The sequence below is a fragment of the Mytilus trossulus genome, chromosome 7 (genome assembly GCF_036588685.1).
Source record: "Mytilus trossulus isolate FHL-02 chromosome 7, PNRI_Mtr1.1.1.hap1, whole genome shotgun sequence".
In the NCBI taxonomy this organism is placed as follows: Eukaryota; Metazoa; Mollusca; class Bivalvia; order Mytilida; family Mytilidae; genus Mytilus; species Mytilus trossulus.
Window position 1 is genome coordinate 54,416,892 of NC_086379.1, and position 21,158 is coordinate 54,438,049.

The 21,158-nt window shown below is 32.7% G+C and overlaps 1 protein-coding gene across 1 annotated transcript; it reads right to left on the minus strand.

Annotated features, from left to right (window-relative positions):
* Positions 1 to 6,682: 6,682 nt before the first annotated feature.
* On the minus strand, positions 6,683 to 20,052 carry LOC134725313 (transcription factor A, mitochondrial-like). Its single transcript, XM_063589027.1, has 10 exons — positions 19,946 to 20,052; positions 18,965 to 19,113; positions 16,181 to 16,254; positions 15,748 to 15,909; positions 12,941 to 13,039; positions 12,436 to 12,492; positions 9,619 to 9,738; positions 8,486 to 8,557; positions 7,801 to 7,839; positions 6,683 to 6,839 (listed from the first exon to the last, which is right to left on the minus strand). The coding sequence occupies exons 1-10, from the start codon at positions 20,035 to 20,037 to the stop codon at positions 6,687 to 6,689; spliced, it is 1,017 nt and encodes a 338-aa protein (XP_063445097.1). The 5' UTR covers positions 20,038 to 20,052; the 3' UTR covers positions 6,683 to 6,686.
* Between the last annotated feature and the right edge of the window lie 1,106 nt (positions 20,053 to 21,158).

Here is a 21,158-nt window from a genome sequence, read left to right on the forward strand (position 1 = left end):
CTGAAAACGCATCACACGGTATAGCTGACTTATATAAATCCTAAAACCAAATTTCAGAAATCCTTGTATTGTAGTTCCTGAGAAAAATGTGACGAAAATTTTCAACTTGGCTATCATGTGTAAAATCATACAAGTGTTTTAGGTAAACAGGAAGTTGTCAAGTGATCAATCTGAAAACGCATCCCACGGTATAGCTGACTCAGATAAACCCTGAAACCAAATTTCAGAAATCCTTGTATTCACTATTGTAGTTCCTGAGAAAAATGTGACGAAAATTTTCAACTTGGCTATCATGTGTAAAATCATACAAGTGTTCGGTAAACAGGAAGTTGTCAAGTGATCAATCTGAAAACGCATCACACGGTATAGCTGACTTAGATAAACCCTGAAACCAAATTTCTGAAATCCTTGTATTGTAGTTCCTGAGAAAAATGTGACGAAAATTTTCAACATGGCTATCATGTGTAAAATCATACAAGTGTTCAGTAAACAGGAAGTTGTCAACTGATCAATCTCAAAATGCATCACACGGTATAGGGTGCAATCAACAGTTTTTTTCTATGACGTCATATTTTGAGGGACCATCTATAATTGACCCTTAGTGGTGCTAATGTTAATGAAGATACTTGTATGAAACTAGATATCATTAGAACCAGAATTTTCCCTAGTTTATAATGAAATAAAAATAAATTGTACTTTTAATAGTACCAAAAAGTTTTATCCAGAGAAAATGGGAAAAACATTGCCTAATCTATGCATAAAAAACATGAATCAGGCCATGTGCACACACATGCAGACATGATACATGCACATTTTTTATATTCAAAACTGTATGAATTTCATAGGTTTTTACCTGGTCTTTCTAAAAATTTATGCTTCAGGCTACGTTCGCCTGCTCCGAAAAGAGCTACAGTGGGTGCAAATAAGTTTTGCACTATTCACTGCCCAAAAAAACAGGATGTTTACAGTTTGTCTCCCCTTAAAACATGTGTATTTAATCTAATTTTTAAAAATTATTTTAATCATTCAACCTGTCTTAATTGAAGCTAATTAACTTATTTTTACAATCAAATATAAAAAACATGATACTTTTTTACCAATTGTGTTGATAAAAAGGGACTTCCCTTCAAGTCTATTTTTAGTCGGGGGAATAACCCCTAGTTTTTTATATGAAACTGTTTATAGCACCCATAGCTGACTTAGATAAACCCTGAAACCAAATTTCAGAAATCCTTGTATTGTAGTTCCTGAGAAAAATGTGACGAAAGTTTCATGGGACGGACTGACAGAGGTAAAACAGTATACCCCCCCTTTTTTAAAGCGGGGGTATAATAATAAAAATAATTGAGCATGTATTCTTCTTTTTTTGGTTTAAAATTTCTTTAGATAAGTTGCTGAAAAAATATAATATACAGATATAAACAATACCAATTTTTTTTTCTCAAAATGGTTACAAAGCTTCAAATTTGCAATTTCTTCAATGAAGAATGCCCAAAAAAAATAAAACTACCCATAACAATTTTGTTTTGTACATTTCATGAGCAGGAGATTATATAAGTTAGTCAAATACAAACTTATTACCCCACCAAAATATCATACTTTACATAAATTTCAAGAAAAACAACCAAAAAAGACTAATTTTTGCAAGAGTTAACTCCCCTTCCAATGTTAATTTCTGTAGGAAATGAAAAATGCTGATTTTGAGTTTTCCTCAAATTAGATTTTATGGGATTTTTTTCTCTGTATATAAAGGGCATAATGCTATAGATGAGAACTAAAATATTTTCTGCTGCAATTAGTTTGAGGTTAAATCTTAGTTTGACTGGACTAAAAAGGTTCATGGTAGTGAAACAGCATTCAATTCCATTTGATAATTTTGGAATATTTGGTTGATAAAAATTTTGGAGCTTCTTTTAATCTTTTCATATCTATCTAGTATCAAATAAATCCCAACATTTCTTTTGTGGTATTGAACCTTGTGGTACAAATTCATAGAGATACATACACTTATTCTCAAGTTATTGCCTGGAAATTAAATGTCTTTCGAGAACAAAAACCATGCCAATACATAAAACATTCTGAAGACATCTAAAGGGCAACATATACATGACATAATCTCCAACCATTGACATCTGTCTATACAATATAATAAGCTATATATCACAAGTCTTCAGAAGTTATGAACAAATTTAAGAACTACAGTCAAAGATCTGCCATTTGATAGATACAAGAAAATGTGGTTTGAGACAATGCTCCATCCAAGTCACAATTGGTAAAAAGTAAACCACTGTGTTTATTTATCTCAACTTGTTCGATTTGCTCATGTATGTATCAATGTATTTGAATTCCATGAAAAAAATCTGTATTACTGAACTAGAGGCTCTAAAGAGCCTGTGTCGCTCACCTTGGTCTATGTGAATATTAAACAAAGGACGCAGATGGATTCATGACAAAATTGTGTTTTGGTGATGGTGATGTGTTTGAACATCTTAATTTACTGAACATTCTTGCTGCTTACAAATAATATCTCTATCTATAATTAACTTGGCCCAGTAGTTTCAGAGGAAAAGATTACTAAGATTTACGGAAAAATGGTTAAAAATTGACTGTAAAGGGCAATAACTCCCAAAGGGGTCAACTGACAATTTCGGTCATGTTGACTTATTTGTTAATCTTACTTTGCTGAACATTTATTGTTTTTTACAGTTTATCTTTATATATTAATACTCAAGATAATAACCCAAGAGAGCAAAATTTCCTTAAAATTACCAATTCAGGGGCAGCAACCCAACAACGGGTTGTCCGATTCATCTGAAAATTTCAGGGCAGGTAGATTTTGACCTGATAAACAATTTCATTTCAGTCAGATTTGCTTTAAATGCTTTGGTTTTTGAGTTATAAGCCAAAAAATGCATTTTACCCCTATGTTCTATTTTTAGACGTTGCGGCCATCTTGTTTAGTTGACCGGGTCACGCCACACATTTTTTAAACTAGATACCCAAATAATGATTGTGGCCAAGTATGGTTTAATTTAACCATGTAGTTTCAGAGAAGATTTTTGTAAAAGATTACTAAGAATTACGAAAAATTGTTAAAAATTGGCTATAAAGGGCAATAACTCCTAAAGGGGTCAACTGACCACTTCAGTCATGTTTACTTATTTGTTAATCTTACTTTGCTGAACATTATTGCTGTTTACAGTTTATCTCTATCTATAATAATATTCAAGATAATAACCAAAAACAGCAAAATTTCCTTAAAATTATCAATTCAGGGGCAGCAACCCAACAACAGGTTGTCTGATTGATCTGAAAATTTCAGGGCTGATAGATCTCGACCTGATAATCAAATTAAACATGTCAGATTTGCTCTAAATGCTTTTGTTTTTGAGTCATAAGCCAAAAACTGCATTTTACCCCTGTTTTCTATTTTTACCTGTTGTGGCCATCTTGGTTGGTTGGCGGGGTCACGCCACACATTTTCTAAACTGCATATCCCAATGATGATTATGGCCAATTTTGATTAAATTTGGCCCAGTTGTTTCAGAGAAGATTTTTGTAAAAGATTACTAAGATTTACGAAAAATGGTTAAAAATTGACTATAAAGGGCAATAACTCCTTAGGGGGTCAATTGACCATTTTGGTAATGTTGACTTATTTGTAGGTCTCACTTTGCTGAACATTATTGCTGTTTACAGTTTATCTTTATCTATAATAGTATTCAAGGTAATAAATAAAAACAGCAAAATTTCCTTAAAATTATCAATTCAGGGGCATCAACCCAACAAGGGATTGTCCGATTCCTCTGAAAATTTCAGGGCAGATAGATCTTGACCTGATAAACAATATAAGCACTTTTAGATTTGCTCTAAATGCTTTGGTTTTTGAGTTATAAGCCAAAAACTGCATTTCACCCCTATGTTCTATTTTTAGCCATGGCAGCCATCTTGAGTTGTTGACGGGGTCACGCCACACATTTTTTTAAACTAGATACCCCACTGATGATTGTGGCCAAGTTTGGTTAAATTTGGCCCAGTTGTTTCAGAGGAGAAGATTTTTGTAAAAGTTAACGACGCCGGACGCAAAGTGATGGAAAAAGCTCACTTGGCCTTTCGTGCTAGGTGAGCTAAAAATGATTAAACTGGGGTTTTCCATATCACAAACTAGTCAAAACATTTACTAAATTTTATTTTTATTGTAAAACCAGTTGTTGGCATATGGCATATGATTCGGGCCAGGTGAGCTAAAAATGAAAATACTAACAATAAATCTGTAAGTGCTTTATTTGTAAAACAATTGTACAAAATGGAACATATCAACAATATCAATAACAGCTAGACTTTTTTTACTAAATGGAGTTGTTCATACAGAATATCTTTTAACTGGAATCTGTGTTAAACCTGCACAGTTCAGTCAGTAATATATTAAGCCTGTGAAAATGTTCAAATTCAAATTAAATTTATCACCAAAATTCTTTCACCCAATTACATTTATAATACAATTCTTCTTCCCCCTCCTTCAGAATACTTATTTAATTACACTTCACAACAAGTAGTATCATCAAATTGTGGTTTATAAGAATCAGAACATTTAACTTTAATACTGCTAGGGATTCACAAAGTTAAATATTTCTATAAACTGCATTTTCATATTTCTTTTCTGGAAACTTATCATCAGTAATAAGAATCTTAAATGATTGCATATGCAAGTATGTTTAGGACATGAATCTCTTGCTAATAGAAGTCAATAATCATTCTCTCATTTCTACATACACAAGTAAAAAATCAAAATATAAGAAATATTCAAAAGGGCCTGAGTAGTTGAAAGTTTCCATGCATTCACTTTGTGTGTCAAAGTAATTGATGGAAAAATAGTAATGACAACCCAAAACACACAATGATTGAGGTTAATATGTGTTGGCAAATAAAAAACAATTATAAACAGGTGGTTTTATAAAAAGTGAACATAAATATTTTCCACATCTAAAATTTAACATGCTCTGTACAGTAACAACTAATTGTCTGACAGACCGGTTTAACATCTAGATCTATTATGAACACATATTTGGTCAAAGTACAAACATAGGACTAGTAGCATATAGTTAAATGCGATTTACTCAATAGTAATATAATATGAATTTTCCTTTTTATGATAATAAAAAATTTTTGGACAGCAAGCAAATAGCATTTAAATATCAATAAATTCTTTTTTACAATTTAATATTTCACAATTTTAATATTTCTTAGTACATGTACTTGTATCTACAAAGTCAAATCTTTAGAATATCCGACAAATAATTTCCTTGGGGTCACAAGGATTTTGGCATCTCTTGTTTTTTCCTATCTTTGATGTTTTTAGACAAAGTCAGTATACCTCATCCAGCCTGAATACTCATCCAGAGTGTTAATTCACTTCACCCTTAAATTTTAATATACATTCATTTTCCACAATTTTTTTTATTAGTTAATGTAGTTGTAATCCTGAACTGCCAGACAATTACTGTAAACCATTATAAGACCATTCACATAGTTTAATCCCGTCAAGAGTGTGGTACTACTCCAGTTAAAATGAAACAACAGACAAACACCACTGGAAACATAAACATAATATCCATAACTCTAACTGACCACTTCTGATAGTTAATTCCTCCATACAGTTAAAATACAGGTCAAAACATACAATATAACAAACACTTTGTGAGATATAATAAAACACAAATAACAGCAAATCTTTCCTGGCTAAAAGGAGTACGATACAATCAAAGATATTTCCTATATGGGAATAGGTATGATAAGATTAGTTAATTGCTCGATTAATAAGTATTAGTTAATGCCCACCCTTTCAAAAACAACGATGCATCCATTTCTAGTTGGAAAAGAATTATAAGAACCTTTGTATTATAACATTATAATGTGAATTCAAAGATAAAGTTCTTAATTATTTGCAAACCAGAAAATATAATTAATAACCATAGATACCATTTATATGAATGTGCACATATATGAATGCATTTTTGTAACAAACTTGACAATTTTAATTTTAATATGTTCAATTTGTTTTTCTTTTAAGAGCTAAAAATACTCCATTTCATCATCTCTTATGTCAACATTCTAAGGATTTAATATATAGCATTCATTTTGAGGAGCAGAATATTTTCACGTATATAGGAACATAAGATAACAAATTCTGATAAAAAAAAGATTCACATGATATACAAAAGTACCTTCATAATACACACAACTGTTCAATATAACTGCCATTGAATCAGTCATAACTCACTTTGTTATATGAAGCTATGATACAACCTAACCTTTTCATGTTTGTACTTGTCCTTATTGGCATCATATTCCAGACTTAAATGAATGATGATTTTCACTTGAAATTGCATACATGAAATCACAGAAGGTTACTTTTATTTCCCTTATTAATAATGCTGATTGTGGCTTCAATCAGGGCAATAAAAGACCATCTTTAATGACCACAAGTTGTTTGTTTCTACATTAACAATATAAACAGTAGCCAATTGATATCAACAACAAATTGTGGAAGCAATCAATTCTACCTTCATTTGATACAGTACATGTTTCTTAACAGTCAACAAATACAATGATAGTTTGCATCAACTCTCTTTTAATTCAGTCTTTGGATTCTTTGGCCTTATTTTAGCTTTTCACATTTTTGCTGATTATTTTTTTGTTGGTTTCTTTTTATTTGCTTTAATCAGCTCAAACACCTCCTCCACAAAGTCTGTTTTTCCTTTATCTTCAATTTTCTGGTACCATTCTTCCATTTCTTTTTCATAACGATGTTGTTCTTTTACTGCCTTTTTATGCCATTTCTACAAGAAAAATAATTAAAAAGATAAGTTTCTTTTAAGTTTTATAAATCATTTTATTTTGTCTGAAGACTACATGACTTTAGAACCTGGAGGTAATAAAACATCAAAATGGTAAGGAAACAACATAGAGATATTATTTATGTATGTGCCTGTCCCAAGTCAGGCCTTATGGTCATAAAACTTTCGAGCATTATTTTTGTACTCAGACTCGAAAATCAACCAATCATATTGCTGGATTTCATGTTTCGAGCATGATTTTTGTGCTCCAAGCACTGAGCAAAGTTTTATGCCTTCAAGGCCAGGAGTCTGTAATTCAGTGGTTGTCGTTTGTTTATGTGTTTCATATTTGTTTTTCGTTTATTTTTTTACATAAATAAAGCAGTTAGTTTTCTTGTTTGAATTGTTTTACATTGTCTTATCGGGAATTTATAGCTGACTATGCGGTATGGGCTTTGCTAATTGTTGAAGGCCGTACGGTGACCTATAGTTGTTAATATTTGTGACATTTTGGTCTTTTGTGGATAGTTGTCTCATTGGCAATCATACCACATCTTCTTTTTTATATAGAGAACCAATTTCCAATAAATCAAGAACCATAAATTCTGAATGGTAAAAGTGAAAATTGTCAATATTGAACCCTGCCTTCATTTTGTCTTCAGTATTAGCATATTTATTAGAAAAGCATTGGTTGAACTGTTCATAATTATTCCACGGAAACTGTCGGCAGCAGTATGAAAAGCTAAAGGAATTATTTGAGGATCAATGGCGGCATATATTTTCTCAAACACTGTAAACCAAGTAGAAGTTGATATACACATACAAGCCATTATAACTTTTCTAATTGTCTAGTATTATGCCATCAATACAAAAAATGTATACATGATTGTATGGGTATCATATTGTTTTGTAAATCACAATTTTAACAGGTAAGAAAAGAGAAATATATTAGTATTAAAATTACCTCCTTCTCTTCATCTGATAATGTACTCCAAAGTGGTCCCTAAAAAATAGAAAAAATAAAACATATAAATAATCTGATACCCCACTGGATTACATTGCATATGTTTCTCTAATTTCAAGTTTAAATGTTGGAAGAGGAGGAATATTGCTTCTCTAATTCTTACACGATTTATACTTTCCTGACCTGTGGTTCGTTTGAGCACAGTTCCTCTAATTCTTACACGATTTATCTTTTCCTGACCTGTGGTTCGTTTGAGCACAGTTCCTCTAATTCTTACACGATTTATCCTTTCCTGATCTGTGGTTCGTTTGAGCATAGTTCCTCTAATTCTTACACAATTTATCCTTTCCTGAACTGTGATTTGTTTGATCACAGTTTCTCTAATTCTTACACGATTTATCCTTTTTTGATCTGTGGTTCGTTTGATCATAGTTCCTCATTAGTCAAAATTCTGGTTCGTTTGATCATAGTTCCTCATTAGTCAAAATTCTATCAAATTTTCTTGATTTCTTCTGAATTTATTTTTGTGTGATGTCATGAACAAATTTCAATATTTATTTATTCTCAGCAGTTTAATTCTAAATATTTATAAAGCTCAGCAAGCCTTGCGTTTTAAATTAGAAATTAAACTGAGTGGATAAATAGTGTTTTTAAAACTAGTTATTTAATTAAATAAAATATTTACCTCCCTGTGTTGGTGCCGATATATTTGATAAGCACCCATATTTTTCTTTGGAACTTCTAGTTTTTCTAATTCCTGCAATAAAAGAAGTATTTGAAATTTAAGAAAACTGTTGATTTCTTCGGCTTTCATAATAAACCTTAGTAATGAAATTCATATATGTCAAAAAGAGGCAATCTTTTAAGAAATCTGCTTATATATCCCTTGTCAGCTACAAATTGGTTGTTATGCATAGATACTTGTCATGTGTCTCAGAATAAAGTTATCAAATAAACATAATGTCAAACTTAAATATAAAGGACATTGTAGGTATAAATCACATGTTAATTTTATGATCAGAGGTCTTAAAACACTAGTTCAATGAATAAATAATATATATTCAAGGTATGTTTTTACAGTAAACATAATGTGAAATGTTTTGCTATAATTTTAAAGGCTGTGCCAGTCAAGTTAAGTTCGGCTGATCGGTTCTATGTTTTAAAACGGAACAGTGTTGTAATTGACATAAACTTCTATATATATCTGTTTTGTTTTTGTTTTTTCACATTTTTATTAAAATATTCTTCTAGAAATGCTGGCTCACAAAGCAATATTCCAGAAAATTTCTATTTTAATATTCCAAGAATAGTTCATTTGCAGAGACTATCAACCTAACATATACCCTTTTGATATAAATGTCATAGATTTTGCACATAAAATGTAGACAAGAGAATGCTTACCATGCCATTGTCAATATAAATTTACTTTTTAAAGGGAAATAAGTCCTGCAAGAAAAGTTGATAAGCACTGATTTTCGAAATCATTGTCTTCTCAAACTTTTATGATTCTTTAATGGACTACAACTTAAAATTTTGATTTTCTGTATTTAGCACCGCTTTTAAGCACTGCTTTTGGGCTATTTCGTGGCACCCAGTTTTTATTGGTGGAGGAAGCTGGAGTGCCAAGGGAAAACTACAGACCATAAATAAGAAAACTGACAGTCCTAGTCAATTAAGATTAGAGTGGAGTTCACCCGCACAAGCAGTTATCAAACTCACAACCCCAGTGTTGACTGGCGAGTGATTACAGTAATTACTACTTAGACCACTCGGCCACAGAGGCTTGACTTCACCTTACAAAGTATTTTTGTTTTATACCTTTTGCAATAATGATACTTTAACATCTGCTCCATCTCCTTGTTCCACCATATTTTCCACCCATTCTGTCATCTTCAGGTCGTATTCTTCCTTAGCTTCACCAGCAAGTACTTCAAAAGACTGAAAAAATCACGGAATACTGTAAATTCAAAAATTATTGCTATGTTTTTATTATTTAAAAATGCGACAGGGCTGTATAAATAGCAATAATTTAAAACTTGCATTTTGATTTTTTTTTATACAAATCAAACATGATTTTCTCAGTATCCCAAACATTACAATTGCTTTTAAGTCTAAAATAACAAAATCGCAATAATAAATGCACACAATAATTTTAGAATTTACAGTTAACAATTGTTGTAATTTAATTACTTTGTGAACACTAATGGGTACTTTTAAATACAGCAGTCAATTGCATCAAAATTACATTTTTATCTAATTCTTCCATATATATATAAACTGTTACAATGTGCCAACTTTTAAACCTACAAACTTGTTATTTCTGGATAGAGGTTTGCTTTAGAAATATTTCACAATGTTTTCTTGTTATTTCATCTGATTTTAACAGTATAAAGAGACCCATTTTTTCAGTCATAAATCTTAAGTCATTTTCAGTCATAAATCTTAAGTCATTTCACATAACTATAATTGAAATGTCATTTAAAAGAGAAAATAAAAAATTCATGTACTTCACTTGAAATTGGGTAAAAAATCTAATTTGGCACTAAAATAACAAAGATCATACCATATAGGGAACATGTGAACTAAGTTTCAAGTTGTTTGGTCTTCAACCTCATCAAAAACTACCTTGACCAAAATCTTAAACCTGAAACTCCCACTTTCATTTTCTATGTTCAGTGGACCGTGAAATTGGGGCCAGAAGTTTAATTTGGCTTTAAAATTGGAAAGTTCATATCATAAGCAACAAGTGTACTAAGTTTCAAGTTGATTGGACTTCAGCTTCATCAAAATCTACCTTGACCAAAAACTTTAACCTGAAGTGGGGCGAATGGACAAACAGACGAACAACAAACGAACTGAGGCACAGACCAGAAAACATAACTAGAGGCTCTCAAGAGCCTGTATCGCTCACCTGATTCTACTTGGGTTTTTGAAATCATATAAAAAAATATAAAATTTGGCTAAAAGTGACAACACAACCTCATTTATAAGAAAAGGAACATGTTTAATTTCATTCAAAAGTCCCCCACTGGCGGCCATCTTGGATGACGGATCGGCTACAAAGTAGCAACACTTGGTCAGCACCTCATAAGGAACATTCATGCCATGTTTGGTTTTATTCCATTCAGTGGTTCTCTAAAAGAAGTCATTTGTATGCATTTCCCATAGGGTCCTATGTTAAACTAAGTTCCCTGCTGGCGGCCATCTTGGATGATGGATCAGCTACAAAGTAACAACACTTGGTCAGCACCTCATAAGGAACATTCATGCAATGTTTGGTTTTATTCCATTCAGTGGTTCTCTAAAAGAAGTCATTTGTATGCATTTCCTTATAGGGTCCTATGTTAAACTAAGTCCCCCGCTGGCGGCAATCTTGGATAATGGATCGGCTACAAAGTAACAACACTTGGTCAGCACCACATTAGGAACATTCATGCCATGTTTGATTTCATTCCATTCAGTGGTTCTCTAAAAGAAGTCATTTGTATGCATTTCCCATAGGGTCCTATGTTAAACTAAGTCCCACGCTGGCGGCCATCTTGGATGATGGATCAGCTACAAAGTAACAACACTTGGTCAGCACCACATAAGGAACATTCATGCCATGTTTGGTTTCATTCCATTCAGTGGTTCACTAGAAGAAGTGATTTGTATGCATTTCCAATAGGGTCCTATGTTAAACTAAGTCCCCCGCTGGCTGCCTTCTTGGATAATGGATCAGCTACAAAGTAACAACACTTGGTCAGCACTCCATAAGGAACATTCATGCTATGTTTGGTTTCATTCCATTTAGTGGTTCTCTAGAAGAAGTCATTTGTATGCATTTCCCATAGGGTCCTATGTTAAACTAAGTCCCCCGCTGGCGGCCATCTTGGATGATGGATCGGCTAAAAAGTAACAACACTTGGTCAGCATCCCATAAGGAACATTCATGCTATGTTTGGTTTTATTCCATTCAGTGGTTCTCTAAAAGAAGTCATTTGTATGCATTTCCCATAGGGTCCTATGTTAAACTAAGTCCCCCGCTGGCGGCCATCTTGGATGATGGATCGGCTACAAAGTAACAACACTTGGTCAGCACCCCATTAGGATAATTCATGCTATGTTTGGTTTTATTCCATTCAGTGGTTCTCTAAAAGAAGTCATTTGTATGCATTTCCCATAGGGTCCTATGTTAAACTAAGTCCCCGGCTGGCGGCCATCTTGGATGATGGATCGGCAACAAAGTAACAACACTTGGTCAGCACCTCATAAGGAACATTCATGCCATGTTTGGTTTCATTCCATTCAATGGTTCTCTAAAAGAAGTCATTTGTATGCATTTCCCATAGTGTCCTATGTTAAACTAAGTCCCCCGCTGGCGGCCATCTTGGATGATGGATCGGCTACAAAGTAACAACACTTGGTCAGCACCTCATAAGGAACATTCATGCCATGTTTGGTTCCATTCCATTCAGTGGTTCTCTAGAAGAAGTTCAAAATGTAAATTGTTAACGACGACGACGACGGACGACGACGACGACGGACGACGGACGCCAAGTGGTGAGAAAAGCTCACTTGGCCCTTCGGGCCAGGTGAGCTAAAAAGTGTTCACAGATAATGAAATTTTGATTTCCTTTTTCTTTCATATTTTACCTGCTTATCTTGTTCAGACATTTCTTTCCACTCATGTCCAATCATTTGCATAAATTCCTAAAAAAATAAAATAAAAGAATAGAAGCATAAATAATTTTTCAATGGAAAAGGATCAAATGTAAAATTTCAGACATATTTTTCCATGTAACCGTATATATATATATTTGTTATTGTAGAGCCTAGGTGGTCAAGTAGTCTTGCGCATCCGGTATAGTGCAAGGTGTTTGGTGCCACAATATCTAAGTAGCACAAGTTTAAAATCTGAGTGAGGGAAGAACAAAACATTTGCGAAAGCAAATTTACAGAATAAATAAAATTGTTGGGCTAATTGTTAGACAAATTAAATATATATATTGAATGAGAGTCATGGTCATTTCAATTAACTATCAATATCCAAGATAAGACATGGCTCTTTGTGAATACATACTATGAAGCACTCTATTCAGTAAGAGTTGTAAGTAAAATTGTATAAAGAATTAGATGGTGTCAAATTGTCAATACTTACTTTAGCAGACTTATCAGAATATGGATTTGGCATTTTACTGTTCACAAAAATGATGTAGGATGATAAAGGCCTCTTAGGTAATCCATGTTCTGTATTCTTCTGAAATCACAAATAATCTAAATGAAGTATAAATGTACATTATGCAATTTACCATGTATTGTGAAACAAATCAAAATGGACAACTCAAGATGACCAATAATGGAATTTCATATGGACAGCAGAAGGGAAACAACTGCGTGAAACATCAACAGTTGCTGCCATCAATTAGGAAATGGATCATGGCAAAAACTGTTTTACTGGCAAAATATCAATTTTGTATAATTTATTTAATGCAAAACAAATCACTCAATATCACCATATAAGATTCTAATTGCAATATATGCATAACAAATTTCCTCAAATATCAATATTTTTATTTTCAGTACTTTTTTCCCCCAATTTATGAAACATTCTGATGAACCTGTATGTGTACTTTATCATGATTTCAACATTACTCAAAAGTTTGATTACAACTAATGCCATGAGTAAACTCAAATTATGTGATGAACTTTTTACACATATATACTGGGGTGCCCTGTGGTTGTCTCAAAAGTGTTTGTATTGTTTCCTGTTTACGACTTAGATTGAAAAACAATTTTTGAATGACAATTTATGTATCACAGTGTTTTTATGCCCCAGCTACAACAGTAAAGGGGCATAATGTTTTCTGGTCTATGCATAGGTCTGTCTGTGTGTTTGTCTGTCCGTTCCTCTGTCTGTTCCGCCTCATGTTAAAGTTTTTGGTCTAGGTAGTTTTTGATGAAATTGAAGTCACATAAACTTGAAACTAAGTACACATGTTCCCTATGATATTGTTGTAAAAATGTAACTACCCAGCGGAATAGTAGACAAGGCTGCAAATTAACAAAGAGTTCTAAATAAAATAATTTATTATGCAGGAATATTAATTTCAATTCTTCAAAGTCAATATATAATTCACACAATTTAAACCAAGTCAAAGAACCTGCATAATGTCAGTGTTAAGACAAAAATAACAATAGCAATAAATACACGTTTCAATAATATAAAATGAATAATTCCAAACTTAGGCCAGGGTTGGGCTAAAATTGCTTCACGGCAAAAACGCCACCGTCAAATAAAATGTGTAACGGAATTCACCGTCTCTTTACACAATTAATATCTGAAGATGTGAAAATAAATGCTAAAATAGCTTAACTTTACTTCTTAAATCAATTCACAATGCCAAACGTGAAATAAATAGGTTAGGAGAACGAAAAGCATCCGATCTCTGGGACAGTTAAATTTCAACTTACCAAGTTGTTTACGTTTGTAACCAAGATGTCATTATCACGGACTATTTCCCGTAATTACTTACATTTCGCGGATCTCGTATACGCGATCGTTACACTGACAAATATGCATGACCATTAATTATATACAATAAATAGTTTTATTCCATAATAACAATATTTCAATAAGCACACCCGGAATTAAATCCCGTATTTCAGAAATAACTTCTTTGTTGTGAAAAGAACGACAACTCTTGCACTAAACATGGAACTACGGTTTGGCGGAAAATGTGTCAACACAGTAAACTCTACCGAAAACGTTGATTAATAATTTAAACAAGACTAAAATGTGCTTTACCAGGTCTGTCATACCTTTACACAAATTGGGCAAACAGAAATAATACTTAAGGGATGAGATTTCATGAGAAATCATTATTAAATATCGAGGTTTAACCAAATACCATTTCAGTTTCACAACAATATGATATGATCTTTCTAATTTAAATCCAAATTAAAGTTTTGAGCCCAATTTCACAGTCCAATGAACATGGAAAATGATAGTGTGAGTGGGGCATCCATGTACTATGGACACATTCTCGTTTTTAAAGGTTTTTTTTATCTTTTGTTATAAATTGTAGTGGGTTTTTCTAACATTGTTTTTTGGTATGAATTTTTTTTTCTTTCTCTTCAAATGCAGATACCAGATTGTACTTATGTGAAGTTTAATGTCACTAGTACACAATATAAACTAATTGTACTGACATATTATAGCTCTTTTAAAATTCACACACCTGCTTCTGCATTTGTAAAGATAAAACTTTGTCTTTCCTTGCAACCAATCTTCCCCTCCCCAAAAAAGAAAAAAACCAAGAACGGATGCCCCCTTCAAACTGTCATTTTCTTTATTCAGTAGACTGTGAAATTGGGGTAAAGAATTTGGCATTAAAAATAGAAAGATTATATCACAGTTAACATGTGTTTTAAGTTTCAAGTTGATTCGATTTCATCAAAAACTACCTTAAACGAAAAACTTTAACCAGATCCTGGACAGAGGAACAAACAGATGGACACACAGACTAAAAAACATAATGTCCATGAATAGGGCATTTAGGCTCACTGGCTGTGAAACATGTTTTTCTACAGGAAACCATAAAAAACTATTATAGGTACACAGTGCAATACACTTGATTTCAATAGTTATCTATTCATCAAATTACCAAGTTACAATGCTTCACACAAAAGATCAGATATGAAGACAGTTCTTTCCTCATTGTTCAAGGCCATACGATGACCTATAGTTGTTTATGTCTTTGTCATCTTGTTCTCTTGTGGACAGTTGTCTCATTGGCAATCATACCACATCTTCTTTTTTATCTATACCCAATACAGAAAGCAGTAGTATAATGAAAGTAACTCTAAGATAGCAATGCAGGAAATTTTTTCTGCAACTTTTTTATAATGGAGATAGAGAGATGAGTCTGAAGCAAATACCCTTATCTAAATTTTAAGAATGCAAACCTGTTTTTCTTCTTTTTTCTCCTTCTTTTTGATTTTTTCTTCTCTTATTTGTTTCTTTGCTTCCTTGAGTAATTCCTTTTGTTCAGCAGTAAGACTATCTTTGAACTTTTTCATTTCCTTGCTATAAGCTTCTAATCTTTCTTTTGCACGGTCTTGATACCCCTTCAAACATTAAAAGACGAAATAAAAAAGCTTGCATAAACAAAAATTAACAACATTTTTGTCATTTAAGACTATAATGCATTTTCAATTTTTGCAATATTGAGAAAAGGTCCTGTTTATTTCATAAAAAAAATAATTCAAAATGCGAGTTTACATTATTGTGATTATAACCTTGTTGTATTTTTTCGAAATAATAAAAACATCACAATAATTTCTTATTTACAGTACTGTTTGTTCATAGGGTCAAACATATGCATAACTTGTACTTTACCTTCCTTGTAACATCGTCTAAAGATTCCCACATACCACTACATATCTGTACAGCTTTTGAGGCTTTCTTTTTGTCTGGAAAATAGCAAAAGGTTAAAATAATAACTCATCATACAATTACTTTTTGTTTAGGAGCCAGCTGGAGTCCACCTCTGGGGGCGGGATTTTCTCACTGTGTGGAAAACCCACTGGTGGCCTTCAGCTGTGTTTTTAACCCTTTGGTCAGGTTGTTCACTCATTGACACATTCCCCATTTCTATTCTCAATTTTATTCTCCAAATACTGAATTACACAATTACCCTTTCTAGCTGGCTTCTCAGTAATTTATTTCCATAATCTGTTTATAATGCAGATATATTTATATATAAGTTGAAAGTCTTCTACACAACTTATATACACCATATGTTTCTAACCGTGAAAGTTGCAGAAATAAGTTGGATTAAAATACTTTAGTTCTATCAATTGTATCTTGTCTGACTGGTCCAATAGAGTTTATTTTCTGCATTTGAAACAAAATGTTAGTTAATCTATTTTTTAACTGTCAATGCACACCATTAATTATAAATTTGAATACTATATCAATCATTACAAATAAAACATATCTGACAATACTAATGGTCTATATGTTCATCAAGTATATAATGATCTGGTTTATTTTTCTTTCTACTGATATAATAATGTCTGGAAACAAAATAAGAAGTAACTCTGAAATTGGAGCGTCACTATCAAAATTCATAAACATGTTTTTTATTGTTGTTTTCTATAAATGTAAAAATACTAATAAATGATGGTCCTATATGATATCCTAAAACTAGAGGCTCTAAAGAGCCTGTGTCGCTCACCTTGGTATATGTGAATTAAAAAAAGGAAGCAGGCTGAGTTTATTACAAAATTGTGTTTTAATAGGTGATTGTGATGTGTTTGTATATCTTTCTTTACTGAACATTCTTGCCGCTTACAATTATCTTTATCTATAATAAACTTGTCCTTGTAGTGTCAGTGGAAAATGTTAGTAAAAATTAACAAATTTTATGAAAATTGACCATTTTGGTCATTTTGACCTATTTTTGAGTCTTAAATTGCTGTACATTATTGCTGTTTACAGTTTATCTCTATCTATAATAATATTTAAAATAATAACCCATAACAGCAAAATTTCCTTAAAATTACCAATTTAGGGGCAGCAACCTAACAACGAATTGTCCGATTCATCTGAAAAATTCAGGGCAGATAAATCTTGACCAGATAAACAATTTTACCCCCATGACAGATTTGCTGTAAATGCTTTGGTTTTTGAGTTATAAGCCAAAAACTGCATTTTACCCCTATGTTCTATTTTTAACCGTAGCGGCCATCTTGGTTGGTTTGCCCGGTCACAAAACACAATTTTTAAACTAGATAGCCTAATAATAATTCTGGCTATGTTTGGTAAAATTTGGCCCAGTAGTTTCAGAGGAGAAGATTTTTGTAAAAGTTAACTAAGATTTACGAAAAATGGTTAAAAATTGACTATAAAGGGCAATAACTCCTAAAAGGGTCAATTGACCATTTTGGTCCTGTTGACTTATTTGTAAATCTTACGTTGCTGAACATTTTTGCTGTTTACGGTTTATCTCTATCCATAATAATATTCAAGATAATATCCAAAAACAGCATAATTTCCTAAAAATTACCAATTCAGGGACAGCAACCCAACAACGGGTTGTCCCATTTATCTTAAAATTTCAGGGCAGATAGATCTTGACCAGATAAACAATTTTACCACTTGTCAGATTTGCTCTAAATGCTTTGGTTTTTGAGAAATAACCAAAAACTGCATTTAACCTCCATGTTCTATTTTTAGCCGTGGCAGCCATCTTGGTTTGATGCTGGGTCACCGGACACATTTTTTAAAATTACTACCCCAATGATGATTGTGGCCAAGTTTGGATTGATTTGGCCCGGTAGTTTCAGAGGAGAAGATTTTTGTAAAAGATCATGGAGAATTACGAAAAATGGTTAAAAATTGACCATAAAGGGCAATAACTCCTAAAGGGATCAACTGACCATTTTGGTCATGTTGACTTATTTGTAAATCTTACTTTGCTGAACATTATTGCTGTTTACAGTTTATCTCCATCTATAATAATATTCAAGATAATAACCAAAAACAGTAAAATTTCCTTAAAATTACCAATTTAGGGGCAGCAACCCAACAATGGGTTGTCTGATTCATCTGAAAATTTTAGAGCAGATAGATCTTGACCTGATAAACAATTTTACCCCCATGTCAGATTTGCACTAAATGCTTTGTTTTTTGAGTTATAAGCCAAAAACTGCATTTTACCCCTATGTTCTATTTTTAGCCATGGCGGCCATCTTGTTTGGTTGGCCGGGTAAAAAAATACAAACTTTAAACTACATACATCAATGATGATTGTGGCCAAGTTTGGTTTAATTTGGCCCAGTAGTTTCAGAGGAAAAGATTTTGTAAAAGTTAACGACGACGGACGAAGACAGACGACGGACGACGACAGACAACGGACGACGCCGGACGCCAAGTGATGAGAAAAGCTAATGATTTGAAAATGTATTCACAATAGGATCAATATTGTTTTTGATAAAGATAATGATGGTTCACTTCTCATTATGGAAAATGATTATTACTGAGCTAGATGAATTGTTCTCAATTGTGTGGCCAGTTGTTTTATCCAAAGAAATGAAAATGCTATACATGATAAAGCTATAAATTGTGGCATTACGAGGCATAAAAATATATTTTACTCATGTTACTGTAAATGCATACCTGTTTGAAGATTATTATTTTCTACTATTTCGTTATAATGATTTTTATAGAATTCCAAATAAGATGTCATAGGTCTTTTAGGAGCCTGTGGCAGACTGTGAATATCAATCTTTTCTTTCTTGGTGACATAGTTTCTGTTTAAACTCAACCTGTGAAAAGAAATAATATATACATTTAAATCAATATATTGCAAATAGATATAGGAAGATGTGGTGTGAGTGCCAATGAGACAACTCTCCATGTACAATTAAGGAAATCCTCTCTCTCTTGAATTCAAAAACTTGGTCAAGTGGCATAGGAACTAGCTTCCCTTCACTATTGACCGCACTTATTTGGTCCAGATGACATTAGACAGGATCAAGGAGGAATGGATCGACGAGGGACAGATCGACATGAAACTGAAAGTCTAAAGAAGCCATCAACTTTTAAATGTTTCCATATGATATCATAAATTTCAAGAATATATACCATATAAATATCTGAATAAATTTATTCAATTTCAATGCCTTGATCGCCGCAATATACAAATGTACCATTTTAGCGCTAATGTGGTGTAATGCAAACAATCAATGCCCTGAAAAATAATATATTTTAAGTAGGGCAGAGAGACCCTATGTGGAAACGCACTTAAAGCAAACAGACCCAGGCCGAACATGTTACTAGGGTGAATGGACCCTTGTAAACCTCAGTTAGTTTAATATAATATCCTGTTTAGACATTCTATAACCAATCTAGGTGCCGAAATGAAGCTCTTATGTTCTCAAATTATCAAAAATTATCATTTGTACCACAAGAGCTTCTATTCGGCAACTGTAACCGATATGTAAAAATATAGAGAGATATTTTTAAAAAAATAAAGGTGAGGGTTACAGTTTGGCTCTCTTTTATATATTTTGCTGGAAAGGCATGTTGTCTTTTTTGTTGACTTGTTGTTTCAGCTATTCTATTCTACTTGCAGGATTCAAGCTATGCATGTCTTACCCAATGCTATAGCTAGAGGAACATAGTTTAAATACACCACATTTTGAAAATGCAAATGTTCCAGACTTGGCACATGTTGCCAATAGCGCCATTTTTAGTAGGTCACAATGATGTGGCTGAATACCAATATTATTTCCATATTCTTCTATATAAAATATAAAATTATAAAGCTTTTATTGTTAGATCGTGTATTATTTTCTCTACTAAGATTATTTTTATTATAAATGTGTTGTAATTCTGGTTGCTGCAGTTTATTTACAACTTTTCTTTAAAACAAACCAGTTTTCGGTTTTAAGATGTAGTTTTACAAACTTTATGGATTGTTGTACAAAACGAATCCATGACAAATCGCCCCATAGGAAAATCACCCACACCTAATCGCCCCACTACTTCAAAAACTCGTCCAACTTTCTAAAAAAAGGACCCACTATTGTTTACCAATTCGCCCCACTTATGAAAATTGCAAATAGGTATGATAACATGTCCTCTTATGAAAAGGGCTAAATCCTGCTGAAATACGGTCTGTCAACTGGCCCCACTCATGATAAATACATAAAAAAGATGCAACCCCGTTGTATATCTTTGTTCCTGCCCACGTCAAAACCTTTGAAAACCTAAGCGAAGTGCTATTGAATCAAATTGCTGTTAAAAACTTGCAATAAAGTTATATATAACAGTGGCGGATCCAGAAATTTTCATATTAAGTGGGGGCCCACTGACTGACCTAAGAGGAGGCCCGCTCCAGTCACGCTTCAGTGATTCCCTATATAAGCAACCATTTTTTTTCCCAAAAAGCCCCCCCCCCTAAATCCACCTCTGTATAAATGTTAATCACGCATCAATTGTATGATTAACTTATGATAATAAATAATAATAATAAATAAGCTTTACTTAGAGTCGGCATGGTATATAAAACATAGACAAACATAAGCTCTAATGAGCTTTTAACCGACATATGAGACATTATTTAAGAATTTTAACCGACATATGAGACATTATTTAAGAATTGAATGCTTCTTTTTGTAAATTTATTGGGGTGTAAAGGGGTTGACCGAAGTACATTTTGTATGAAACGCGGTCAACCGGCTTTTACAACCCTATAAAGTTACAAAAAGAAGCATTCAATGCTTATAATTACATTTTTTAGCTAGGATTATAAAAACACGATTTTCATGAAGTTAAATTTTTAAATTCACCTGTGCACTTTGTTGTG